The sequence below is a fragment of the Dipodomys merriami genome, unplaced genomic scaffold (genome assembly GCF_024711535.1).
Source record: "Dipodomys merriami isolate MVZ:Mamm:240054 unplaced genomic scaffold, mDipMer1.0.p SCAF_57, whole genome shotgun sequence".
Taxonomy (NCBI): domain Eukaryota; kingdom Metazoa; phylum Chordata; class Mammalia; order Rodentia; family Heteromyidae; genus Dipodomys; species Dipodomys merriami.
The window spans coordinates 2,642,085-2,666,863 of NW_027206146.1; the positions used below are offsets into that span (position 1 = coordinate 2,642,085).

The 24,779-nt window shown below is 54.4% G+C and overlaps 2 protein-coding genes across 3 annotated transcripts; one reads left to right on the plus strand and one right to left on the minus strand.

The window, feature by feature from the left end:
- Window positions 1-2,533: 2,533 nt before the first annotated feature.
- Window positions 2,534-9,623, minus strand: Dprx (divergent-paired related homeobox). Its single transcript, XM_070000805.1, has 4 exons — window positions 9,599-9,623; window positions 4,558-4,712; window positions 3,390-3,826; window positions 2,534-2,740 (listed from the first exon to the last, which is right to left on the minus strand). The coding sequence occupies exons 2-4, from the start codon at window positions 4,639-4,641 to the stop codon at window positions 2,689-2,691; spliced, it is 573 nt and encodes a 190-aa protein (XP_069856906.1). The 5' UTR covers window positions 4,642-4,712; window positions 9,599-9,623; the 3' UTR covers window positions 2,534-2,688.
- LOC138812664 (cationic amino acid transporter 3-like) lies at window positions 8,107-15,421 on the plus strand. 2 transcript variants are annotated; one of them, XM_070000729.1, is made up of 12 exons: window positions 8,107-8,236; window positions 10,862-11,258; window positions 12,123-12,281; window positions 12,427-12,601; window positions 12,705-12,817; window positions 12,944-13,166; window positions 13,260-13,399; window positions 13,521-13,623; window positions 14,103-14,311; window positions 14,522-14,688; window positions 14,863-14,971; window positions 15,097-15,421. In XM_070000729.1, exons 2-12 carry the CDS (start codon window positions 10,889-10,891, stop codon window positions 15,198-15,200), a joined length of 1,872 nt encoding a protein of 623 aa, XP_069856830.1. In that variant the 5' UTR covers window positions 8,107-8,236; window positions 10,862-10,888; the 3' UTR covers window positions 15,201-15,421. The 2 variants fall into 2 exon arrangements, with proteins under 2 accessions (XP_069856830.1, XP_069856829.1); XM_070000728.1 differs by lacking the exon at window positions 8,107-8,236 and adding an exon at window positions 9,747-10,018.
- Window positions 15,422-24,779: the final 9,358 nt, after the last annotated feature.

Here is a 24,779-nt window from a genome sequence, read left to right on the forward strand (position 1 = left end):
TTTTTGTCAGCTGTCGGTCTTAAATTCAGGTTCCGGGCCCTGTCCCTTACCTTTTTCACTCAAGGGTGGCGCTCTACCACTTAAGCCGAAGCTCCACTTCTGGCTTTTTTTTTTTTTTTTTTTTTTTTTTTTTGAGTCTCAGAGTTTCCTGCCTGGGCTGGTTGTGAATTTCAATCCTCATATTTCAGCTTCTTGAATATCTGGGATTACAGGCATGAGCCACATTCTCCTGGCTATTTGTACATTCTTTAAGCTTCTCTTTGAAAGAAAAAATGTTTTGGGCGCCGGGATTCATTTAGGGAAATGAACAGCTCAGTCCGAGAATGAGCATTTGAGCCCAGTCTAGGCTACAACCGGGAGATCTTGTGTCAGAAGACAAAAACAAACAAAAGAAAAAAACCCAAATCCTGAATGGATTACGGCAGACACTAACAGGTCTACAGAGTTGGGAACAAAGAAAACAGTACAGTTTTCTGTCCCTGCCAGGGCCACACAGGAGAGAGAATAACATAGATAGAAGAGGATTTCCCACCCAAGAGTTCTTGTGCAAGTTTTAGAAAGATAAGAAATACAGGCCTTACCCAGACCCGGAGGCCGACCTGCAGTAAGTTCTAGAACCTGTCTGTGGCGGGAGATTAATCTGCTTCCTCACTGGGCTTCATTCCACCCAATTCTGGCTGCCCAGGGGCTGCTCTCCCACCCAGCCAGAGATGAAAACACGGGGGGAAGCTGTGATATGGAGGACTGAAGGGCTGTTGCTCAGCTAAGCAGGACTTAGAGGCTGGGAGAAAGACGTGCATGCCTCCCTGCCATTTATCCTAGCTATGTGGGGAGCTCGGTGGTAGACTGACTGAGTGGGAGAAAGAACATAAAGAAGGAAAAAGACACAACTTGAAGGGCAGAGAAATACAGACTGGCCCGGCGCTGGTGGCTCAGGCTTGTCCTCCTAGCTACTCAGGAGCCTGAGATCTGAGGATCACGGTTCAAGGCCTACCCAGGCAGAAAAGTCCCTGTGAGAGACTTATCTCCAATGAACCACTCAAAAATTGGCTGTGGCTCAAGTGGTAGAGCGCTAGCCTTGAGCAAAAGAGCTCAGGGACAGTGCCCAGGCCCTGAGTACAAGCTGACAAAAGGAAAAGAAAAGAAATCCAGGCAGCTGCAGAGAGGAGGGCTGTGGAATAGCGCTGCGGGGGTCCCCTCAGAAGAGGGTCCAGCAGCCCGGATGGATGGGCAGAGGGCATGCAGCTGGATTGGAGGCATCGCCTGTGTAGAGCTCTGGGTTTGATGAGCTTCTTAACATCGTGGCCACTGTGTCAATTAAGATTGGACGAAGAAGACTTTTAGATTTAGGGACAATCTGAAAAGTGGAGTAGGAGCTGGGCGCTGGTGGCTCACGCCTGTCATCCTAGCTACTCACGAGGCTGAGATCTTAGGATCAGGGTTCAAAGCCAGCCTGAGCAGGAAAGTCCATGAAACACTTATCTCCAATAAACCACTCAGAAAGCTGGAAGTGGCGCTGTGGCCCAAGTGGTAGAGCGCTTGCCTTGAGCTGAAGAGCTGAGGGACATTGCCTAAGCCCAGAGCTCAAGACCCATGACCGACAAAAAAAAAAAAAAAAAGCAGAGTAGGGTGCCCAGATTTTGCACGCATCCCTCCCTTCCCCCTTCCTTGTTTCCCTAAGGCAAATGCTTCCTTCTACCCTGCTGGTCCCAAAGGAATGAGATCTTTATCCTAGAACTGCAGACTGCAATTCCCGCTCAACCTGTTTGTTCACTTGGCTTGTGTGCCTCTGAGTCCTTAGGGCTTGAACTCAGGGCCTGGGTGCTATCCCTGAGCTTTTTTCACTCTTTTTCTCTACCACTTGAACCCCAGCTCTACTTCCAGCTTTGGATGGTTTATTGGGGATAAGAGTCTCACGGACTTTCCTGTCCCGGCTGGCTTCGAACCAACCATCCTGAGATCTCAGCTTCCTGAGTAGCTGGGATGAGAGGCATGAGCACCAGTGCCCAGGCTCTGTTGACTTCTGAGCTCTCTGTTGCCTCTGTAGCACTGTTTGTGTTCAAGGCCTCCCAACCCGGTCCCTGTGATGCCAGGATCCAGCCCAGATCCCGAAACCCCACCAGCCCAGGGCCCCACTGCCCCAATCCAGGGCTTGCATGCACATCTCCCCTCCGGTCAACTAAATACCTAATCGGTTTTATAATTTTATTATGATTTTTGCTGTTGTTGCTGTGCTAGTACTAGGGCTGGAACTAAAGAGTAATGGAGCATCATTCTTGAGGAAGAGAACCCAGTTCAAATCCTAGTACAGGCATACTCTTGGATGCGTGCAGATGCACAGCCTCCTGTTTGCAGACAGTGGTGGCTGCCCCTCCCCCCTCTCTTCCCCTCCCCCTCCCCTTCCCCCCTGCCCTTTGCCACCTGCCTCCGCTCTCTCAGCCCAGGAAGGGCACCCTGCCAGCTGGGAATTCACAGTAATGAAAAGGCCCCTGCAGAGTGCTTTACATATTTATTACACATTGATTATAAACACACTCATGCATTATAAATACATCCATTCATGCACACAGGAGGGCAGGGCCCTGTGGTCCAGGCTACTGGGCCTGTCTGCCATCGTTTCTTCTGTGGCTGGAGTTCTGGGAGGTGAAACTCAAGTGACAGGACCTCAGGGGACGGCTGCTGCCTTGGCTAGCTGGTGTCCGGGCAGATAACACTACTTTCCAGAATGTTTCTTCCTGTACTGTGAGGGAGAGAGAAATGCCAGGGTCATGGGCGGTCAGGGCCCAAGGTGGAGGCGTCCTGGGGCACATGGGGTCCCAGGATGGTCTCGTGGGCGTGCAGCATCGTCCACGACCTCTCCACTCTCCCCCCTGCACACCCTCCTTTTTGTGCCAGTCATGAGGCTCAAACTCTGGGCCTAGGCGCTGTCCCTCAGCTCTTCAGCTCAAGGCTGGCGCTCTACCACTTGAGAGACAGTGCCACTTCTGGTTTTCTGGTGATTCATTGGAGATCAGAGTCTCACGGACTTTCCTGTCCAGGCTGGCTTTGAACCGCAATCCTTAGGTCTCAGCCTCCTGAGTAGCTCAGATGACAGGCGTGAGCCACTGGCAACCTTGCTACTACCATTTTTCTTTTCTTTCTCCCCATGGATCGTGATGGTGAAGTACACCCACACTGCTGTGCGGGCTTCTATTTAGTTCTACAGGGAAAGTATTTACTGCCATGACAGCATGTGATAACCCGGACATGGCAGCGCAACCCATCACCCTTGGTCCTGGGGAGGTGAAGGCAGGAGGCTCCAGAGCTTGAGACCCGCCTGGGCCACATAGCAAGATCCCCCCTCTCAAAACAAAACCACACAAAACCCAGGGACCAGACGTTGTGCCTACCTTCTCCCCTCCCCGCAGGGCCAGGGGGCAGGCAGGCGGCTGGGGTAGGTGTTGGGGGATGTGGAGATGGGGTGGAGGCAGTAGATGGAGGAGTCCTCACAGCAGCCGAAGTGGACGACCCTGTGACCCCCACAATGGCCCTCGTGCGTGGGGCACACTCGGAGCTGGTACGCGGGTGTGGCACCATGGGTGTAGACCAGAGCTGGTCCGAGGGCGGCGTGCAGGGCACTGGGCGAGGGTAGCGTGGGTGGTGGTGGCAGCGGTGGCGTGGGCGGTGTGGTTGGTGAGGAAGGTGACGATCTCTCCACCACCTCAGTCTTCCCAGGACTGACCTTGGCCCTGACCTTGGCCACCTCCCTGGGGAAGAGCTGGGGCTGGGCTGCGTGGATGCCACAGTTTAATTTCTTTAGTTTTGCCCGGTGGTTCTTGAACCACACCTGCATGGGAACATACCCCACAGGTGAGGGTTGGGGGGGGGGCATTTCAGAGGCGTGTTTTTTCCCCTCCCCCTGCCCCGAGTGCCGGAGTCCTGGGCCAGCTCTGACTCTACTTACCTTTTCCTGAGAACTAGCCTGAAAGACATATCTTATTTACTTATTTCTATTTTTTTGTGGCAGTCCTTTGGCTTGAACTCAGGGCCTGGATGCTGTCTCTTGAGCCTTGTCTGCTCAAGGCTGATTCTCTTATCACTTGAGCCATGGTTTTACTTTAACCTGCTTTGTGCTGGTTAATGGAAGACGAGAGTCTCATGGACTTTCCTACCCAGGCTGGCTTTGGATCTCCATCCTCAGATCTCAGCCTTCTGAGTAGCTGGGATGGCAGACGTGAGCCACTGGTGCCAGGCTGTGAGACTCTGAACTCCAAGAAACCACTGAAAACCTGTAAGTGGAGCTATGGTTCAAGTGGTAGAGCACCAGCCTTGAGCAGAAAAGCTTAAGGACAGTGCCCAGGCCCTGACTTCAAGTCCTAGGATTGACACATTCAAGAAGAAAAGTAGTTGCTTCCTGGTTCTTAATAAAAGTTTGCTTGGCCTTGCGGTGGGGGTATGGAGGTAAAGAGGGAAGGATGGCCCAAGAAATCCTGGCTGCAGAATTGAGATGGGGCTGGGAGAGTTGAAGGGGGTGCAGGACGGAAGCTGGGAGGGGGGCAGGGGAGGGTCCTTTCTAACCTGTAGCACCATTGGGTCCATGTTCATTTTTGCAGCCATTTCTTTCTTTTGGTGGTGGTCTGGGTACGGGTTCCTGCTGAACATGGAATTCAAAGCTTTTAGCTGATCGTCCGTGAAGATGGTTCTCTTCCTCTGGGGAAATTTCTGGGGCTTGCCTTGTAAGTAGAGAAATATAAAAGAAGAGGCCATTAATTCCATGCTCAAAATCTGCAACCTGTCAGGCACCCCTGGCTCATTCCTTGTCATCCCAGCCACTGGGGAGGCTGAAGTCTGAGGATCACCGTTCAAAGCCAGCCTGGGCAGGAAAGTCCGTGAGACTCTGATCTCCATTGAGCCAGACATGAGCAGCAGCAAGCTCCAACTTAAAAGGGAATGGGAACTTCCTCTAGCAGTTAAGGAGGAGGAAGATCTGGCATTTAAAGATGGCTGGCAGCCAGGCGCCCATGGCTCACGCTTGTCATCCTAGCTACTCAGGGGGCTGAGATCTGAGGACCAGGGTTCAAAGCCAGCCTGGGCAGGAAAGTCCCTGAGACTTTTAGCTCCAATGAACCACCAGAAAACTGGAAGTGGTACTGTGGCTCAAAGTGGTAGAACGCCAGCCTTGAAGAAAAGAGCTGACAGACAGCGCCCAGGCCCTGAGTTTAAGCCCCTGTACCCACTCTCAGGGCATCACCCTGTCTCTTCGGAGCTTGTATTGGCTTCTGAGGGACCTGATGCACCCTCCCCTGTCCTCAACCCACCGCTCACCTTGAGAAAGAACCAGGGAGCCTGACATGGTGGTGCAGGACAGAGTTGTGGCCCTCAGCTCTGGGAATAAAGCCAGGCCGCGATCATCCTGGATTTATATACTGTACAGGGCAGAGGGAGCCACACCCTTAATCCCAACTCTTTGCTGTCAATCCCTACTTCCAGTCTGATGCCACACCAGGACCCCAGATTTTGTAGGTTGATCTCCGTGTACTGGTACCACACACAGGGGACCTCTATCCTCACAGGGGGACCGCAGGTTCTTTCACTTTACGTGGGATTACATCCTGGCAAACGGATGGAGCCTTGAGTTAAGAGTACATCTGGTGGGGGGAAGTACCTCACACCTATAATCCAGAGGATCAAGGTTCTAAGCCATCCAGGTCAGGAAAGTACTTGAGACTCTTAACTCCAATTAGGCCACCAAAAACCAAATGTGGAGGTTGCAATTAGAGGATCAAAGTTTGAAGCCAGCCTGGGTGGGAAAGCCTAGTTAGTCTCATCTCCAATTAGCCAGCAAAAAGCTAGAAGTGGAGCTGTGCCTAAGTGGTAGAGAGGGGTGGGAATGTGGCTCAGGGGTACAGTGTTTGCCTGGCATGCATGAAGCCCTGGGTTCGATTCCTCAGCACCACATACCAAAAAAAGCCAGAAGTGGCACTGTGGCTCAAGTGGTAGAGTGCTAGCCTTGAGCACATAGAGTCTTAGGGATAGCGCCTAGGCCCCGAGTTCAAGCCCCAGGACTGGCAAAAAAGCAAAAAATAAGATACAGGAAGTAGAGGGCCAGCCTTGATTGAAAAAGAAAAAATACTAAGTTCAAGTCCTTGGACACACACACACACACACACACACACACACACACATTTTATATATATATATATATAATGTATATATTATGCATCTATATAATATATAATGTGGGAATATGCATATAATATATGGCATACATATATATTATATAATACATACATTATATCATATACATTATACATACTCTATATAACATAGTATATATACATGGACTGTATCATGTGTATATACATATATGTGTATTTTTTGTGTAAATGTGTGCATATGTGTATATACATACGCAGAGCTTTAGGTATTAGATAACTACAATTCAGTATCTACCTTCCCTTTTGTGAAGACCTCAAAACTTACTAAAACATACTTTTTTTTCCTGATTATTTATTTTTGTCCTGGGGCTTGAACTCAGGGTCTGGGCACTGTCCCTGAGCTTCTTTCGCTCAAGGCTAGTGCTTTACCACTTTGAGACACAGTGCCACTTCTGATTTTTGAGTGGTGCATTGGAGATGAGACTCCCAGGGACTTTCCTGCCTGGGCTGGCTTTGAACCACGATCCTTAGACCTCAGCCTCCTGAGTAGCTAGGAATACAGGCGTGAGCCACCAGGTGCCCTGCTGTGATTTATTTATTCTTGAGTCAAGATCTCATAAGCTGAGCCAGTCTGTGCCCAAACTGTGCATCCTCGGGCCTCTTCTGGGATTATAGGCTTGGATCAAGGTACTTAGGTGCTTTTCTCGTGTTAATCAGCTTTTAAATGAGTTTCCAAATCTAGCAAAAGAGCATAGGCCTGTAATCCCAACTAAACAAGAGCCAAAATCTGAGGACAAAGTTCTCAGTCAGCCAGGGCTGGGTCTAAATACTTGTGATAAATCTGAATATAACTGGGGCTTATTGTTCTGTCCTGCTGTATTTTGCTTTACATATATATATATATATATATATATATATATATATATAGTTATAAAGTTACATATATAACTATATGTAGTTATATAGTTATATTATTAGGAAGTGTAACACTTATTAAGGAGTGTATTAGGATATTGGTAACTTTGACCTGGCTGGCCTTGTACTTAAGGACATGCTGCTTCAGCTTCCGTGGCTGTGGTTATAGGCAGACCCACTAGGTCAGGCTGGTCCTCATAATGTCAATCAAATGTCCTCAGAAGTGCTTACCTGCATGTGCAAATCACAGCTCTGGGATAAATCTGCTTCTCAAGAGAGGAAAACCAGAAATGAGCCTGGTGCCGGTGGCTCATGCCTGTCATCCCAGCTACCTAAGAGGCTGAGATCTGAGGATCGTGGTTCAAAGCCAGCCTAGGCAGGAAAGTCTGTGAGACTGTCATCTCCAACTAGCCAGCAAAAAACTGGAAGTGGAGCTGTGGCTCTAGTAGAGTGGCCCACACCCCCACTACGCTATTTGGTGCTAGCAGGGATGGGAGCTGAGGAGAGACCCCCAGGGTGGTATGGAAGGCCCAGGAGGGAAGGTGGCTGTAATCTGCAGCCCCGGCCTCAGGAAGACCACCGGGATGTGCCCAGGGTGGTGGCATCTGGGCTGCAGGGGGTCCCATGCCAGCTAGTTGGAGAAGCTGTCCTTATAGAGCATTTCTCTAGGGGCTGGGAAGGTGGCTCAGTGGTAGAGTGCTTGCCTACCATGCATGAAACCCTGGGTTCGATTCCTCAGCACCACATACACAGAAAAAGCTGGAAGTGGCACTGTGGCTCAGGTGGTAGAGCACTAGCCTTCAGCAAAGAAGCTCAGAGACAGTGCCCAGACCCTGAGTTCAAGCCTCCCTCCCTCCCCCCAAAAAAATATTTCTCTGGTTTTCATTTATTAACTTTATTTGGTGCTAGTCCTGGGCCTTGAACTCAGGAAACGGGGCGCTGAGTGAGGAGCTGTCAGGTTCCCCTGGGGCCAACCCCTCCCCCGCCCCCCAGGCAAGGCCGCGAGACGGAGCTTGTCTTCCGGGCAGGGTGATAAAGGGGTCTGAGGGAGGAATCCTGGCAGACAGGCCAGCCAGCCTCATTCCGACACGCTTCGCCAGGCCTCTCTGAGGTCCGCCTGTGAGGCCTCCATCCTGCCCCGAGCCGGCTGGGGTCCCCGAGTGTCCGGAGCTGAACACGTGCAGGTGCGCAGGGCAGTAACCCACACATGTTGGGGGCCTCGGGTGGAGGGGGGGAGCATGGGAGCCTCTCGAACCTGTGCAGACAGACAGAAGCCCCCTTAGCGGGGGCCCCTCCAGATCGTGCCTGTGTGTTCCTTCATTGGGTTTCTTATTCCCAGCCTCCTGTGTAGCCAACGGGGTACAGGCTCAGCAAGGAGTCCCCCCTCTCCCCCAGTGGCTTGGCATAGACCCTACTTCATAGCTTCTTTTTATCTTGTGTGTGCTGGTATTAGGGTTTTTGAACTCAGGTCCTCCTCCCTGGGTGCTTTCTTTTTTGACTTGTTTTCCTCAAAGCTGGTGCTCTATCACTTGAACCATAGTTCCACTTTCACTTTTTTTGGTGGTTAATTGAAGCTAAGTGTCTCACAGACATTTCCTGCCTGGGCTGGCTCTGAACTTTTGACCCTTAGATCTCAGCCTCTTGAGTAGCTGGGATGACAGGCATGAGCCACTGGTGCCCAGCCTAAGTTATAGATGTAGCTTGTAGATGAATGACAAATTCTGGGGCCTAGACTTGTTACTAGATCTGAATGAACTTGGAGGGGGTGGGGGTGTTGAGGCCGGAGGCCTTTGCCTCTTTAGGAGGCCTTTGCCTCTTTAGCAGGCGGGTGGATTGCGTTAGAATGGAATTCAGGTTGCTTTCTTCCCAGTGGGGTCACAGGAATGAGGGGCATTACAGGAGGAGAAACAGTTTGACTTGGTTTCCCTTCACTACCCTAGGAGGCTGGGGGCAGGGTTTGGGTGTGTCTGGAGATCTTTAGGATAAGGGCTGCAAGGCTTCTCTGTGTCCTAGTTTCTTTCTTTCTTCCTTTTTTGCCAATTGTGGGGCTTGAACTCAGGGTCTGGACACTGTCGCTGAGCTTCTTTTGCTCAAGACAGGGGCTCCATCACTTGAGCCAAGCACCACTTCTGGCTTTTTGTGTTGTTGTTTTGTTGGTCCTGGGGCTTGAACTCTGGGTCTGGGCGCTGTCCCTCAGCTCTTCAGCTAAAGGTGAGTGCTCTATCACTTGAGCCAAAGCAAGTTTTTTAAGTGGTTTATTGGAGATAAGAGTCTCATGAACTTTCCTGCCCAGGCTGGCTTTGAACCTTAATTCTCAGATCTCAGCTTCCTGAGTAGCCAGGATTACAGGTGTGAGACACCGGTGCCTGGCATTTGCTTTTAAGTCTCATTCTGCAGTCCAAGCTGGTTTCACCATCTTCTTCCCTCTGATCCCCCATTACCAGGATTACAGACTTGTGTTGCTTGAGTAAGGCTGCTTATGAGCATGGATGTTTCCATTCTCTCACCTCCCTGAACCTGGGAGCGCCCCCCCATCCCCAACTCACCCCATCTCCTTTGGCCCCAGCTCCAAATTCTAATTCCGTTCCATTTCACGGGTAATGGAACAAAGCTCCAATTCCAGGCTGGGGTCTTGGGAATGTGGAGTGTGGAGCCCTGGGTTCCTCAAGCCCCCACCCCCGTGGGGGGGCGGTGAGGGTGAAGAGGGGTGGAGGGAGGGTGCGGCAGATCAACTTGGGAACATAAGCGTTTTCATGTCCCGGCCTCCCACCCTGGAGCTGTCCTGGCCAGGCACTGAGCTGGGCACTGTGCTGATATCTTCAATAATTCCTCCCACAACTTGGAAAAGTGTCCAGCCGAGCATCTGTAGCTCCCACCTGTAATCCCAGCCACTCAGGAGGCTGAGATCTGAGGATTGCAGCTCAGATCTGACCTTCGAGGTTCAAAGCCAGCCCAGGCAGGAAAGTGTGAGGTTCTTATTTACAATAAACCACCAAAAAAGCCAAGTGAGCTGGGTGTCCCTGGCTCACGCCTGACATCCTAGCTACTCCGGAGGCTGAGGTCTGAGGATCACAGTTTAAAGCCAGACCAGACTGCACAAGAAAGTCTGTGAGACTCTTATCTCAATAAACTATTCAGAAAAAGCCAGAAGTGGGGGGGCGGCAGGGGGAGGATGGGAAGGGGCAATAAAGGAGGAGGCTACAATGCTTGATAAGAAATGTACTCATTATCTTGCCCATGTAGTTGTAACCCCTCTGTACAGTATTTTCACAATTAAAAAAAGAAAAGAAAAATAAAAAGCCAGAAGTGGCGCTATGGCTCAAGTGATAGAGCTCTAGCCTTGAGTACAAAGAGACTCAGGGGCAGCGCCCAAGCCCTGGATTCAAACCCCAGGACTTGCACTTTTATTTATTTATTTTTTTGAGGGGTCGTGGGTCTTGAACTCTGGGCCTGGGCACTGTCCCTCAGCTCTTCAGCTTAAGGCTAGCACTCTACCACTTGAGCCATAGCACCACTTCCAGTTTTCTGAGTGGTTTATTGGAGATAAGAGTCTCAGGGATTTTCCTGCCCAGGCTGGCCTTGAACTACGATCCTCAGATCTCAGCCTCCTGAGTAGCTAGGATGACAGGCGTGAGCCATCAGTGCCTGGCGCTTGCACCCTTTTGGGTTCTGCTGTGCCCTGAAGAACCTGAGGTGGACGCTGGTTCTTCAGCCCACAGTGCTGTCCTGACAGCGTGAGAACAGCCGTCCCCCAGGGGGCCAGCACCATCCACTCTCAGTCAGCACCGTGTCTTGTCGTGTCTCCGCAGACCTCCCCACCCCACCGAGTGCCCAAGATGCCGTTTCAGGCTGTTCGCCACCTGGGCTGGAAGCTGATGCGCCGGCGGCCGCTGCAGCTGTCAGGCACTGAGAGCCCCCTGTCCCGCTGCCTCAACACCCTGGATCTGGTAGCCTTGGGTGTGGGCAGCACACTAGGGGCCGGCGTGTACGTCCTGGCTGGGGAGGTGGCCCGGGAGAAAGCTGGACCCGCCATTGTCATCTGCTTCTTGGTGGCCGCACTGGCATCCGTGCTGTCTGGACTCTGCTATGCCGAGTTTGGGGCCCGTGTGCCGGGCTCCGGCTCTGCCTACCTCTACAGCTATGTAACCGTGGGCCAGCTGCTAGCCTTCATCACAGGCTGGAACCTTATTCTCTCCTACGTCATAGGTGAGGCCTGAGTGTGTGGTGGGAAAGCAGGGGTGGAGGGTGGAGCTCAGGGTGGTCAGTACAGGGGGTCCTGGGTCACCAGGACCCAGGGGCTCCCATACCCCAGGACATGGGGACCCCAGACTCCCACGTCAGCCCACTCAGTGCTGCCTTGTGTTCCTCAGGTCCGCAAGGCCAGGGTTCCAGGTCTCAGCCATACCCTAGCCCCAAGAAGAAGCTCTGAGGGGCTAGATATTTGTCCACTGTGTGTGTGTGTGTGTGCTGGTCCTGCAGCTTCAACTTTTTGCTCCAGGCTAGTGCTCTACCACTTGAGCCACAGCTCCACTTCCAGCTTTGTGCTCCCTTGGACACAAGTCTCTTGGATTTATCCACTTGGACTGGCTTTAAACCACAATCCTCAGATCTCAGCCTCCTGAGTAGCTGGGAGGACAGAACTCCCAGCTCCTGTTTGTCTTTTTAATTGATGCAAAGGGGTGACACCGATCAAGATGCACGGTACTCACAAACTGTTGGATTGAAACTCCTTTATTTGTACAGCTACTTAAAGATAATTTTTAAAAATTGGAATAACTGCCAGGCTTTGGTGGCTCACGCCTGTAATCTTAGCTACTCCGGAGGGTGAGATCTGAGGATCACATTTCAAAGCCAGCTCAGGCAGGAAAGTCCATGAGACTCTTCAATTAACCACAAGAAAACCGGAAGTGGAGGTATGGCTTCAAAAAGGCTCAGGGACAGCAGTGGCACAGGCCCCGAGTTCAAGCCTTGAGACTGATAAAAAAAATAAAAGTAATAACTAGTAACATACCCCATGGCTGCTCTCCTCTTCACTTCTGAGTGATGTGACCTCTTCTCCTCCTGCTTCAGGCGCGGCAGGCGTGGCCCGGGCCTGGAGCGCGGCCTTTGACGGCCTTACCGGGAACCACATCTCTGAGGCCCTGGTCAGCAAGTTTCCTCTGTCGGCTCCGGGCATCCTGGCCAAGTACCCAGACTTCTTTGCGCTGGGCCTGGTGGTGGTCCTCACTGGTGATGCAGGGGTGGGGCTGGGCTGGGGGGGGAGGAGGGAGATGGGGATGGGAACTGGGGTGGGGATGGGCCCCACATGGTCCCCTACAGTGTCCCTAGGTACACAGTATCCCCTTCCTGACTGGCCTCTCTCACCTCCCCACAGGGCTGCTGGCGCTGGGGGTGCGGGAATCGGCTCTGGTCACACGCCTGTTCACAGGGGTGAACCTGACTGTGCTGACATTCATCATCCTCTCCGGCTTCCTGAAGGGCAACCTGCGCCACTGGATGCTCACCAGCCAGGACTACAAGCACGCAGAGGCGCGCAACAGCTCGTACAGGTGGGGTGGCTGAGGAAGACAGGAGTGGGGGGGCAATGAGCAGTGGAGGGGGGCGGGCCTGAGCACTGCACACCTCTATGTCCCCCTCTGTTTCCCTCCACAGCTTGGGGGACTTGGGCACGGGAGGATTCGCGCCTTTCGGCCTGCCTGGCATCCTCCGAGGTGCAGCCACCTGCTTCTTCGCCTTCATTGGCTTTGACTGCATCGCAACCACAGGTAGCTTGGTAGCCTGAGCTGTAGGGGGTGGGGGAAACATGGGCTTCCAGAGGCCAGCTGATGCTGGGGGGCAGGCCCTAGCATGCCCTGTGTAGGACCCTCATCTCTCCCCCCCCCCGCCTGCAGGGGAGGAGGCCCGCCACCCGCAGCGGTCCATCCCGCTGGGCATCGTACTGTCGCTCTTCATCTGCTTCCTCATGTACTTCGGGGTCTCCGCATCGCTCACTCTCATGGTGCCTTACTACCAGGTCCACACTGAGAGCCCGCTGCCCTTCGCCTTTGTCCAAGTGGGCTGGGCTCCAGCCCGCTTTGCAGTAGCGGTGGGCACCCTGTGCGCACTCACCTCCAGGTGGGAAGAAGGTGGCTCCCAGCCTCCCCAGGGGGCTGAAAGGGGAGGGCCGCCCTGTTCACTCCTATCCTACATAGCCCTGTCCACCCCCAGCCTGCTAGGCTCCATGTTCCCGGTGCCCCGGGTGATCTACGCCATGGCGGAAGACCGGCTCCTGTTTGGCATGCTTGCCCGAGTCCACAGCCGGACGCACACCCCCATCCTAGCCACTGTGCTATCCGGGCTCATTGCAGGTGAGGAAGCATGAGTGCCCAGCCTTCTCCACGCGTTCTGGGGCTGGTGATTCCCTAGGTGGGTGTCCGGCCCATGACCCCCAGCCCCACCTCTCTGTCTGTCTCCTGGCCCTCACTGCAGCAATGATGGCTTTCTTGGTGGAGCTCAGCGATCTGGTGGACCTCACCTCCATTGGGACCCTGCTGGCCTATTCCCTGGTGTCCTTCTCTGTGCTGGTCCTCAGGTAAGACCTCCCCCTGCCTGTATCCTGGCTCCTGTGATGCTGGCTATGAGGATCACAGTTCGAAGCCGGCCCTGGGCAGGAAAGTCCATGAGACTCTTATCTCCAATGAACCATCAAAAGGCTGGAATGGAGCCACGGCTCAAGGGGTAGAGCACCAGCCTTGGGAAAAAAAGCTCAGGGACAGCACCCAGGTCCCTGAGTTTAAGCTCCAGGACCAGCATAAAAAACAAAAAAACAAAAACAAAAAACAAAAAACAGGACTAAGAAGGTGGCTCAGTGGTAGAGTGCTTGCCTTGCATGCATGAGGCCCTGGGTTCGATTCCTCAGCACCACATGCACAGAAAAAGCCAGAAGTGGTGCTGTGGCTCAAGTGGTAGAACACTGGCTTTGAGCTGAAGCGCTGAGGGACAGCGTCCAGGCCCAGAGTTCAGGTCCCATGACCAACAAAAAAGTGAACTTTGCATTTGTAATGGATTCAGGTACCAGCCAGACCAGAAGGCAAGTTCTGAGAAGCGAGAGAGGGACACCATGGAGATGAGGCCTGTATCCCACACAGCCCCCCCACAAGCAGCATCAGAAGGTGGGAGTGGGGGGTGCATGAGGCTCCTCAAGAGCCTGTGTCTCTCCTCAGACAACACCCCCACTCAGGCATCCGGCCGTGTGGTCTACATCTGTGCCTCACTGCTGGGTAAGCCCTGGCCTTTCTCCCCGCACCTCCTACAGCCTGTGGTGTGGGCTGTGTTTCCCTCAGGGGGGGATCTGGGTGGTGAGGGAAGAGAACCGGCAGTGGACACTGGCGGGGGGGTGGGGGCGGCATAGGCTGGGGGGAAGGGAGAGGGTGCTGGCAGTTGGGATATGGGCCCTGCCCAATCCACTCGGGCCTTGCTTCACCCTTCAGTTCTGTTGTTGACGACGCTGAGTCTGGTCCTGGCGCAATGGCCCCAGCAGCTGCTCTCTGGGGACACAGTGAATGTGGGGGTGGCAGCAGGGCTGCTGGGGCTCATGGCTGTGTTGACCCTCGTTATCTGGAGACAGCCCCAGAGTGGCGCCCATCTGCATTTCAGGGTAGGCCATGCCTGATCCCTCTCTGCCTGCATGTAATCCCGGAGGGGGGAGGGAGGGGAGGAGGAGGGAGGGGTGGGAAGGGTTTCAGTCCTCTGCCCGGCCACCCCCCCCCCCACTTTCCCCCCCTCCCATGGCACTGAGGGGCCCGGTTTGAGCCCTCTGCCGTGCTTGCAGGTTCCGTTCCTGCCCGTCCTGCCCTTGCTCAGCATCTTTGTGAATGTCTACCTCATGATGCAGATGACCACTGGCACCTGGATCCGGTTTGGGATATGGATGGTGATTGGTGAGTGGCTCTCTGGGGTGGGGGAGGGGAAGGGAGTTTTCTGGACACTGGACCTTCCTGTCCCATGTCCCTCCCCTCCCTCCACGTGCTGGCTTTCCATTGTACTGCCTTGCTTTTCCTGCCAGGATTTACCATCTATTTTGGATATGGGATCCGGCACAGCTTGAAGGATGAGCCGGCCTCCAGCCCGCAGCCTACCCAGGACCACCCCAGTGCCGCACTGGTGTAGCTACAGCCTCGGGACTCGCAGGACACACAAAGTGCCCTCCTGTCCATGGAGGACGGAGGCCCGTAGGCCAGGCCCTGGAACTCAGGACCCTGCAGTGCCACCCAGAGCATTTTTCTCATTTCTGGGGGCTAGGGATGGAGTTAAATGTTCTACCACCAACCGGGTGGCACACCCGGCCTTCAATTGCCTTGCAAATGAATGAATAAAGTTGGTGTACCTGGTGTTCGTGGTGTCCTGGTGTGGCCCCCGGGAGTGGGTGGACGAGGAGGTGGGCCGCTAAGCCCTCCTCCCTTGGGCAGCTCCCTAACCAGTTGCACTGGGCAGATCGTGGCATCAAACGCAATTTCTCTTGCATCCACTCACAAAGGACACGGTTGTTGTAATGTACACACTCTGGGGCATAGCCGGTGGACCCCTGCTGGGCCTGGGCGTGGCGCATAGCCGATGGACCCCTGCCGGGCCTGGGCGTGTCGGCGTGTCCCCCTGCTCCTGGTCTGGGGAGGCGTCCCGCCAGCCCTCAGACTCCCCCGCCTTCCCGGCCCGCGGAAGGCTCTGTGGAGGATTTCCCACTTTACCAGGGTGGCCGGTGAACAGGCGGCCCTTCCTTGTTTTGGCTGCTGGCCGCGCGTGGAGCAGCCAGGCCGTGTTTTACCTCAAGTCCGCGGCCCTGAGTGGCACCCAGGGCGCTTGGGCCATGTTCCTGGGGTCCCGGGCAGCGTGGCGCCCCCTTGGGCTGGCGGGCGTGGCCTGGGGCGGGAGTCCCTGGATCCAGGGCGAGGGGATGCGGCAGGGTCGCGGCCCGGCGCCTCTCCCCACCACGTGGGTGAGCGTGCGTGAGCTGTCCCGGCCGTGCCGCGTGGGCACGTGCGTGCCGCGCGAGGTGGGAGCGCCGCCAAGGAAGGCCTGGCCCTGCGCCCTGCATGGGGGCCGGGGGCTCATGGTGATCGTGAGGCAGGGAGGGGTCCGGGCCATGCGCGCGCGCGCCTTGCCGCGGTCGGGAACGCGGAAGGGCTTCCCAGCGCGCGCCTTGCCGCGGTGCGCCGCGGCCGAGCGCGTGGGGTGCGGCTGATCTGATCCCCGCGGGAGCCATGGCGGAAGGCCTGCCCGCCATCCCCGTGCGCCCCGCCAGGCCCTGTGTTCAAACACCAGGACTGGCGCAAAACACACAGAAACCGTGCTTGGAGGTCAGAGTCCAAACGAGTCCGAAAAGAACCGGCACCAGCGCGCTGCTCGTTATCTCGGTGGCGGGCTGGGGTGGAACCAGGGTCTCCAGCCAGGTTCCAGGGCCTCGGGGTCGTCACGTAGACCCTGCCGGCCTGGGAAGGCCGTGCTGCCATCCCTCCTGGGGCGGCCCGGCTCCCTGGGGAAACTGAGGAAGGCGCTGCCGGGCCTACAGGTGGGTCCTCCATGGCCCAGACCACCGGCAGAAAAAAGTGGCCTGGGCGCCACCAACGCCATGTACTCTATAAACTTAATCTTGGGCGTTCGCGGTGCCTTGTGCCCCAGTCACCCCGGCGCCGTGCGGCGGAGGGGAGGAGGGAGGCAGGCTCCGGCCCGCAGCGCTCCCCACCCCCTCCGGGGGTGCGCTAAGGTCAGGGCGTGACCAGGGCCCCGGACCGGCAGGGCCGCAGGGCCGGGCAGCCCGGGGCGGGCGCCGACTGCGGCAGGCAGGTCAGAGTCACACTCACCCCTCACCCCGGGCGCAGGCCACCGCGAGCCCCGTGTCACGTCCCAGCACAGGTTTCTGTGCACAGAGGTGAGGCGGGCCAGGGCCGGCTCGTCCAGAGTCGAGGTGGTCACGGCGCCCTGGAGCCGGGGGCGGGCGCGGGCCCCTGCGGGCCCCGCCTGTCCTCCCTGTGCACCCGCAGCCCAGGGCAGAGCTCGCACGTAGTCACCCCGGACCCAGCACCAGCCAGAGGGGGGCTTGGGATGGGGGTGGGAGGCAAGGCGAACGTGCACGGCGAGGCAGGCGCGGCAGGGTTGCGGCTCTGCTGACTATGGCCGCAGGTTTCCCGCCCGCCCTCCGTCCCATTGGGAAGGAATTCCTTTCACCGGGGGGCTTCAGCTTCGGGACGCTCAACTTTATCCGTCCAGAGGCTTTTCCTTTAGAACCCACAAAACCTAAGTGGGAGTGTTGTGTCCCTTCATGCTCATACTCTTGACACAAAACACGTCCACGCGTGTGCACGCTCACAGCCCAGCCTGCGCCCTCGGCCCGGGCGGTCACGCGCCGGGCACTGGGGCTGTCCACAGGTCCACCCACCCTGACCTGGGGTGTGGGCTGGGGTCACTCAGCCGAAGCCCCCGACAATCGCGCTGTCAGCCGGGTAACCAGGCCACCCGCGCCACCGTCTGGCCGCAGCCAGCTGTTTTTTAAAGATGAAGGAACCAACCCGAGGATCGAGGGCTTAAACTCGGAGTCTGGGCGCCATCCCGTGTTCTTTCGCCCCAGGCTGGCGCTGCACCACTTTGAGCCACCGCAGCCCAGCTGGATTTCTGCTGGTTCCTGGGAGATAAAGGCTCTGGGACCGGACGTCCTGCCTGGGCTGCCTTTGAACTCGGATCCTTAGATCTGATTCCCGAGCAGCTGGGACCACAGGCCTGTCCTGCACCACCGGCCGCACATTCGGGTGGTGGTGGTTTTTGGGTGTCGTTAGGGGCAAAAACCAGGGCCTTTCATAAGGACAGACGGTTCAGTATGAAGCCACGTGTCCCGGCCCGTTCAAAGTCTCTGTGTGTGTGTGTGTATTTCCACGCGTGTGTGTGGCCGCGCATGTGCGCCAGCACAGGATGCTTGCCGACTTTGAATCAACAAAAAAAGGCCGGAACGAGGCGAATCTTGGTGCAGTGCCAGCCTGGGGCAGAAAGGTACGAGCCGGAGCCCAGGAACCAGGCCATGGCTGCCACTGTGCACGCGCCAATTTTTAACTTCTAGCTGTCCAAGGGCCGCCAGGGCCGAGCGGTCATCCCGCCTTCCCAGCGGCATTGCCGCGGAGCGCCATCTCGCGGAGACCACGGCTCTCTGCGTCCTCTGGGGAGGAAGTCGTTTATTCCTCGTCTGTGCCCCGCCCCCCAGTCCCCCACACCCCTTACCCCCCTCTCCCCCCCCCCTGGCCAGCGCCGAGGCCACAGCCCCTTTGGAACCACGTGTGCCGCAGGCCGGAAGCTGTCAGGCACTTGCCGCGCAATGCCGCGGCCGGCCAGCAGTGATGACCGCAGCCTCGGAGGCGGGGCCCAGCGGCCCCTAGTGCGTGTACTCCACTGATGTGGAGACACGTGTCAATGGTGCCCGTGTCATGGCAGGCGCCATTGGTAAGGAGTTACTCAAACCAACAGAGGCCGCAAGTGAGGGTCATTGAAACCGCCCATCGGGAGGGGCCGGAAGCCGGCATTGTGGCGGCTGTGTTCTTGGACACCCAAGCCGGAACAAGGCTGTCCCGTATGCGCTGTGTCACAAAGGCTGCGCCCAGGGGCTCCTGGGAAATGCAGTGCAGACACTTGGAAGCTAGCGGGGAGGAAACCGACATTTTGTGTGTATGTGTGTGTGTGCGTGTGTGTTGAAGTCATTTGAGCCAAGGAACCAAAGTGCTTCTAAGTCATTTAATGAATACAAAGTAACAACTGGGCCATGGTGTCTGGATGTGTAAATGTGCTTCCTCTTCAGAGTACAGAACTGGAAGTTACCTGCCTCCACCTGGAATCCATTAACCACATCCTCCAGCCACTCAAGGTCACCAGCAACACCAACAGAGGCCCACTACAAAGATGTCATTGGGTTAAGGAGCCGCCCGTGCCAGTCGCCTGGGCCCCGCTGGGCTCAAGCAGAGTCTGGCCACACATGGGGTCCTCACCGGACAAACCTCACAGAACTCACAGGGGTGCCGTCCTGCCAAGCAGTCCGCAGGTCCATGCTGACCACACCCTGTCAAGACTCACATTGGTTACCCATCTGCAAGCCTCCTCCCAGGACCATGCTGGCCACAACCCCTCAGGACTCACATTGGTTACCCATCTGCAAGGTTCCTCCCACACCAATGCTGGCCACACCCCCCCGGGACTCACATTGGTTACCCATCTGCAAGCCTCCTCCCAGGCCCATGCTGGCCACACCCCCTCAAGACTCACATTGGTTATCCATCTGCAAGGTTCCTCCCAGGCCCATGCTGGCCACACCCCCTCAAGACTCATATTGGTTACCCATCTGCAAGGCTCCTCCCAGGCCCATGCTGGCCACACACCCTCAGGACTCACATTGGTTACATCTGCAAGCCTCCCAGGCCCGCGCTGGCCACACCTCCTAAAGGCTCATATTGGTCACCCCATTGGCCCGCGATGACCACGCTCCCCAAGGCTCACAAAGGTGACCCCATTGGCCCAAGCTGGTCAGGTCTCCAAGCGCCCAAGCTAAGTGGGTCCCCTGCACCCCAACACAACTGTACCCATTTCAGAACCCGAGCTGCTCCCCACAGAAGCGCCCGTCGCCCAGCCCACCACCAACGGAAAATGACTGACAGTAGTCATTCACTGCGCACCCTCAGCCCTAGCTTAAATCCTCCTAGGCCGAGACCTCGGGGATCCTCCTCTCCTCTTCCCTCCCCAAACACCTGGAAAAGAACCAGTGCGCAGCGGCCTTACCCAGCCCACACGTCAGCTAAGAACAGATGCTGCCAGGCACTCTAGCTGCCATCCCTGCACACAGACCCCCGCCCTCCCATACCGCCCCCGCCCTCCTGAGCCCTAAACGCCTGACCTCTCTGATCTCCGGCCCTCCCTAATGCAAGGAGACCTGTTTTGAGAGCGCCGCCATTGTCTTTCCACCCACCTGGAAGACCGAGTTCCCAGTAAAAGACTACTGTTCCCAGTAAAAGCCCCAAATGGAGTTCGCTTTTCCGCCCTTTGCCCTCGTGACTCAAGTTTATTCCACCGCTCCACCGATGGTGCTGCCAGTGCTCTCCAGGTCCTCTCCTGCCCTATGGTCCCCTCAACGTTCCTTCCCGCTGCTCCTGGGGGAGAACCAGAACGCACTGGGTCCTCCAACCTTTTCATCCCTCCTTGCCCACCCGTGCCCAACCAGGACAGCCACCCACCCCACCCCACACCGCCCACCTCACAACTGTAAGCAAGGCGGCGAGTTCCGGAACTCACTCTCTCCCGGCATGCAATGCTCCGCGGCCAGTGTCAGCCCCAGAGGACTCGGGGAAATGTAGTCCAACGTGCAGAAGTGCGCAGAACCGGAAGCTGTATCTAGTCGTTCCCAGCATGCAACGATCCACAGGCCTAATGGCGTCGGCCTCAGAGGCCTCTGGGAAATATAGTCCACTGGAAGGAAATCCATGGAACCGGAAGCGGTCCTTCTATCTTTCCCAGCGTAGAATGCTACACTGCCTCCAGGGGTCGCAGTGGCTCTCACCAGCCTCTTGTCTCCTCTTAAGAGTGTTTCCAGGTCCTGCGCCAGTGGCTCTGATCTGTCAACTCAGGAGGCTGAGATCTAACAATCACGGTTCAAGTCCGTGGGACTCTTCAATAAACCACCAGAGGGGCTGGGAAGGTGGCTCAGTGGTAGAGCGCTTGCCTTGCATGCATGAGGCCCTGGGTTCGATTCCTCAGCACCACATAAGCAAAGAGAAAAAAGCCGGAAGTGGCGCTGTGGTTCAAGTGGTAGAACGCTAGCTGGGAGGCTGGGGGCGGGGAGCTAGGGAGAGTGTTTTCCAGGGGCTGGGAAGGTGGCTCAGTGGTAGAGTGCTTGCCTCGCCTCCATGAGGCCCTGGGTTGGGTTCCTTAGCACCACATAAACAGAAAAAGCCAGAAGTGGTGCTATGAGAGGGGCTGCTGCTTGCTGGAGACCAGGTCAGTATGGCGGCTCTGCAGGTGGAGACGGAGTCTCCAGAGCGAGCCCAGCACTGCTGGCCTCACCTGGCTTCCAGTGACCAGGCCAGCAGCTGCACCTGCCATGTCTCTCTGCAGTGGAGAAGGCTGTGTTGGTCCATGAAGCCTCTCACTCTGATGCGAGAATTTCTGCCTCCTCACCTACACTTCTTCCAGCCTGGAACCCTCTGGGGGACCCCAGCTTGTGGGAGAAGGGCCAAATTAGGGAAGACCCTTATTCCTCTTTGTCCCCTAGCATTGTCTGTCTGAAAACAAAAAGTGAGAGGGGACTGTTAGGTTCCTAATTCTCATTTATTGACATTCAGAGTTCACACATTAAAAGACATTCTATAATAGATGGAATTAATAAAATTAATTACAATGAACTAAATGTTCATACACCCCTAATGTGACACCTCATTAAAACACAGATTATACACACTATAGAACCTTGCAAGTCTTCTCACAAAAGTCCTCTCAATTACAAATACTTAAGCTTATTAATTAAGCCTTCTTTCCCTGGGCCTTAGAACTCATTGCCCCCAGTTTGCATTAGGAAATGCAGGTTTGAAATACATTTAAGATGTTTGAAAAGGATGTTTTTTCCTATTTTACTAATGACTGAAAAGATTTATTATCCCACAACCAATTTTATTGAAGCCTCAAAATTCCTCCTATGAATCTGCATCCACACTTCACTGGCCAGGCTAGTTTTTCTCCTCAGTTGCACACTGCCCAGAGGCTTCATTTCTTCATGTCAGGGCCTTGGCACTATCCCTGAGCTGCTTTTTTTTTTTTTTTTTTTTTTTTTTTGGTTGGTTGTGGGGCTTGAATTCTGGGCATAGGCACTGTCCCTGCACTCTTCAGCCCAAGATGAGCACTCTAAAACCACTTCCGGTTTTCTAGTGGTTTATTGGAGATAAGAGTTTCAAGTACTTTCCTGCCCAAGCTGGCTTTGAACCGTTATCATCAGATCTCAGCCTCCTGAGTTGCTAGGATTACAGGCACGAGCCACCTATACCCAGCAGTCCCTCAGCTCTTCACCTCAAGGCTATCACTCTACCACTTAAGCCACAGCACTACTTCAAGTTTTCTAGTGATTACATGGAGAATAAGAGACTCAGACTTTCCTGCTCAGGCTGGCTTTGAATGGCGATCCTCATATCTCAGCTTCTTGAGTAGCTAGGATTACAAGTGAGAGCCACTGGCGCCCAGCCTCTACTTTTATTTATTTATTTTTTTGGTGACTCATTGGAAATAAGAGTCTCATAGACCTTCCTGCCATGGCTGTCTTCACACCATGATCTTCAGATCTCAGCTTCCTGAGTAGCTAGGATTACAGGCTTGAGCTGCCAGGGCCTGCCAAGTCCTTTCTTCTTGTAGGGTTGGTGTTGAACTAAAGACTCAAGCTTGCTAGGCAAGCATTCTACCACTGGAGCCATGTCCCCCTCAAATCTGAGCCTCCCCCTCCCTTCTTGCTGTTCCTGTGGTTTAAACTCAGGTTCTCATGCCTGCCAAGCCAAATGCCACCCAGTGAGTGGCATGTATGGATTCTCCTGTACTTGAAGACTGGAGCCGTGGGTGGATGATGTTTATCTCCTTCCTTCCCGTGTTATCTCTTCTGTAGGTGTTGGGATGGGTTCTAAAGCCCCAGCTGTTGTGGGAGGACTTTCCAAGTTCTCAGCATTTGTAGGTTGTCTTCTGGTGCCAGGGCTGAATGCATGTCTCCACCAAGGTCTTCCATGCATGACTCAGTCAGACTGAGACTGTCTTCATGCTTCAAGTTCAGCAGCATTGACAGAAGAGCTAATAATTTATTTGAGGACTAGAAACAAGTGTAAGTGAGTTTTCTTTCTTTCTTTTTTTTTTTTGGGGGGGGTCCAGTTGTGGGGCCTGAACTCTGGGCCTGGGCACTGTCCCGCAGCTCTTCAGCTCAAGGCAAGCTACCACTTGAGCCACAGCGCCACTTCCGGCTTTTTTCTTTTTGCTTATGTGGTGTTGAGGAATTGAACCCAGGGCCTCAGGCATACAAGGCAAGCGCTTGAGCTACCTTCCCAGCCCATGTAAGCGAGTTTTCTATGAGGGAACCCAAGTTAAGATTGTATTTGAATTATTACCCACAGGAGCCTTGGGCTACAGATGGACAGCAGCCGGTGGGTGGGGCAGGGTGCACACTGGCCTCTGGGCTGCAGGAATCATCTACCTGACTGAGTTTCCTCATACTGGAGAACAAATATAAAAACAAGTGCCTTATAGTAATGTTTTAAAAATATCATTTCAATGTTATTATGAAGATGTTGAGTGGTTACCATTTCAGAAGTCAGGTAATGTGTACATTTGTTTGTTTTTTGGTCGGTCTTGGGGCTTGAACTCTGGGCCTGAGGGCTGTCCCTCAGCTATTCAGCTCAAGGCAAGTGCTCTACCACTTTTGCTACAGCTCCACTTCTAGTTTTTCTGATGGTTTATTGGAGATAAGAGTCTCACAGACTTTCCTGCCCAGGCTGACTTTGAACCATGATCCTCAGATCTCAGCCTCCTGAGTAGCTAGGATTACAGGCGTGAGCCACTGGCGCCCGGCATGAGTACATTTCTTTTAGGACAATGTCACCCTTTCCTTCACTTTCAATAAACTTTTTTTTTTTTTTTTTTTGCCTGTCCTGGGGCTTGAACTGGGCCTGGGCACTGTCCCTGAGCCACTTTGTGCTCAATGCTAGTGCTCTACCACTTGAGCCACAGGACCACTTCCAGCCTTTTCTGTTTGTGTTGAACTAAGGAATCAGACCCAGGGCTTCATGCATGCTAGGCAAGCACTCTACCATTAAACCACATTCCCAGCCCCTCAATAAGCTTTTAAAAACTTTTTTTTTTGGTATGTGGCAGAATTAGGGCTTGAACTCAAGGCCTTGTGCTCTTGCTAAACTTTTTTGCTCATCAGTGACAGCCCTTCCTTTTCTTTTCTGGGTAATTGGAGATAAGTCTTTCAGATAAATCTTTCAGCCCAAGCTGGCTTTGAATCGTGGTCCTCTGATCTCAGCCTTCTGAGGAGCTAGGATTAATGGAGTGAGTCACCAATGTCTAGTGATCCTATTAAACAAACAATATTAATTTAGACAGAAGACATCACTTCTGAATGTTTGCTGTGATTATATTTTTGCTGAGGTATTTTAAGTTTTCTGTGGTGGCATTTTAAACTCCCAGATAAGATGTTTGTCACAACCTTGTCCACAGAGTGAAGCATCATCATAAGCCCATAAATATAGATATTATCCATCCATTCAAAACAAGCACATTAAAAATGATGGTACACCAGGCCTGTAGCTGCCATTTCAGTGTACACCAGGCCTGTGGCTGCCATTTCAGTGCACACAGTGCATGAAAACCCAAGGTTTGCCAGAGCTAATTTCCTACAATTGTCCTCAATTACTGTTTGTCCTCCTGGATACCAGTGGCTTCGCTTCATTTGTGCATTCCTGGATCATTTTTCCCAGGAACATCTCACTTCCGGGGCTGGGAAGGTGGCTCAGTGGTAGAGCACTTGCCTTGCATGCTCGAGGCCCTGGGTTTGATTCCTCAGCACCACATAAGAAAAAAGCCAGAAGTGGCACTGTGGCTCAAGTGGTAGAGTGCTAGCCTTGAGCTGAAGAGCTGAGGGACAGTGCTCAGGCCCCACGACCGAACCCCCCCCCCCCCAAAGAAAGATCTCACTTCCCAGGC

Bases quoted from the DNA above. Each gene is read 5' to 3' on its own strand.
- Dprx (XM_070000805.1), bottom strand. From the start codon at position 4,641: ATGTTCAGCAGGAACCCGTACCCAGACCACCACCAAAAGAAAGAAATG. The intron at 3,827-4,557 runs GTTAGAAAGGAC...GTTCCCATGCAG, and splicing joins TGGACCCAATGGTGCTACAG to GTGTGGTTCAAGAACCACCG. The intron at 2,741-3,389 runs GTAGGCACAACG...TCTCCCTCACAG, and splicing joins CCCTGCGGGGAGGGGAGAAG to TACAGGAAGAAACATTCTGG.
- LOC138812664 (XM_070000729.1), top strand. From the start codon at position 10,889: ATGCCGTTTCAGGCTGTTCGCCACCTGGGCTGGAAGCTGATGCGCCGG. The intron at 13,167-13,259 runs GTGGGAAGAAGG...GTCCACCCCCAG, and splicing joins CTGTGCGCACTCACCTCCAG to CCTGCTAGGCTCCATGTTCC. The intron at 14,689-14,862 runs GTAGGCCATGCC...CCGTGCTTGCAG, and splicing joins GCGCCCATCTGCATTTCAGG to GTTCCGTTCCTGCCCGTCCT.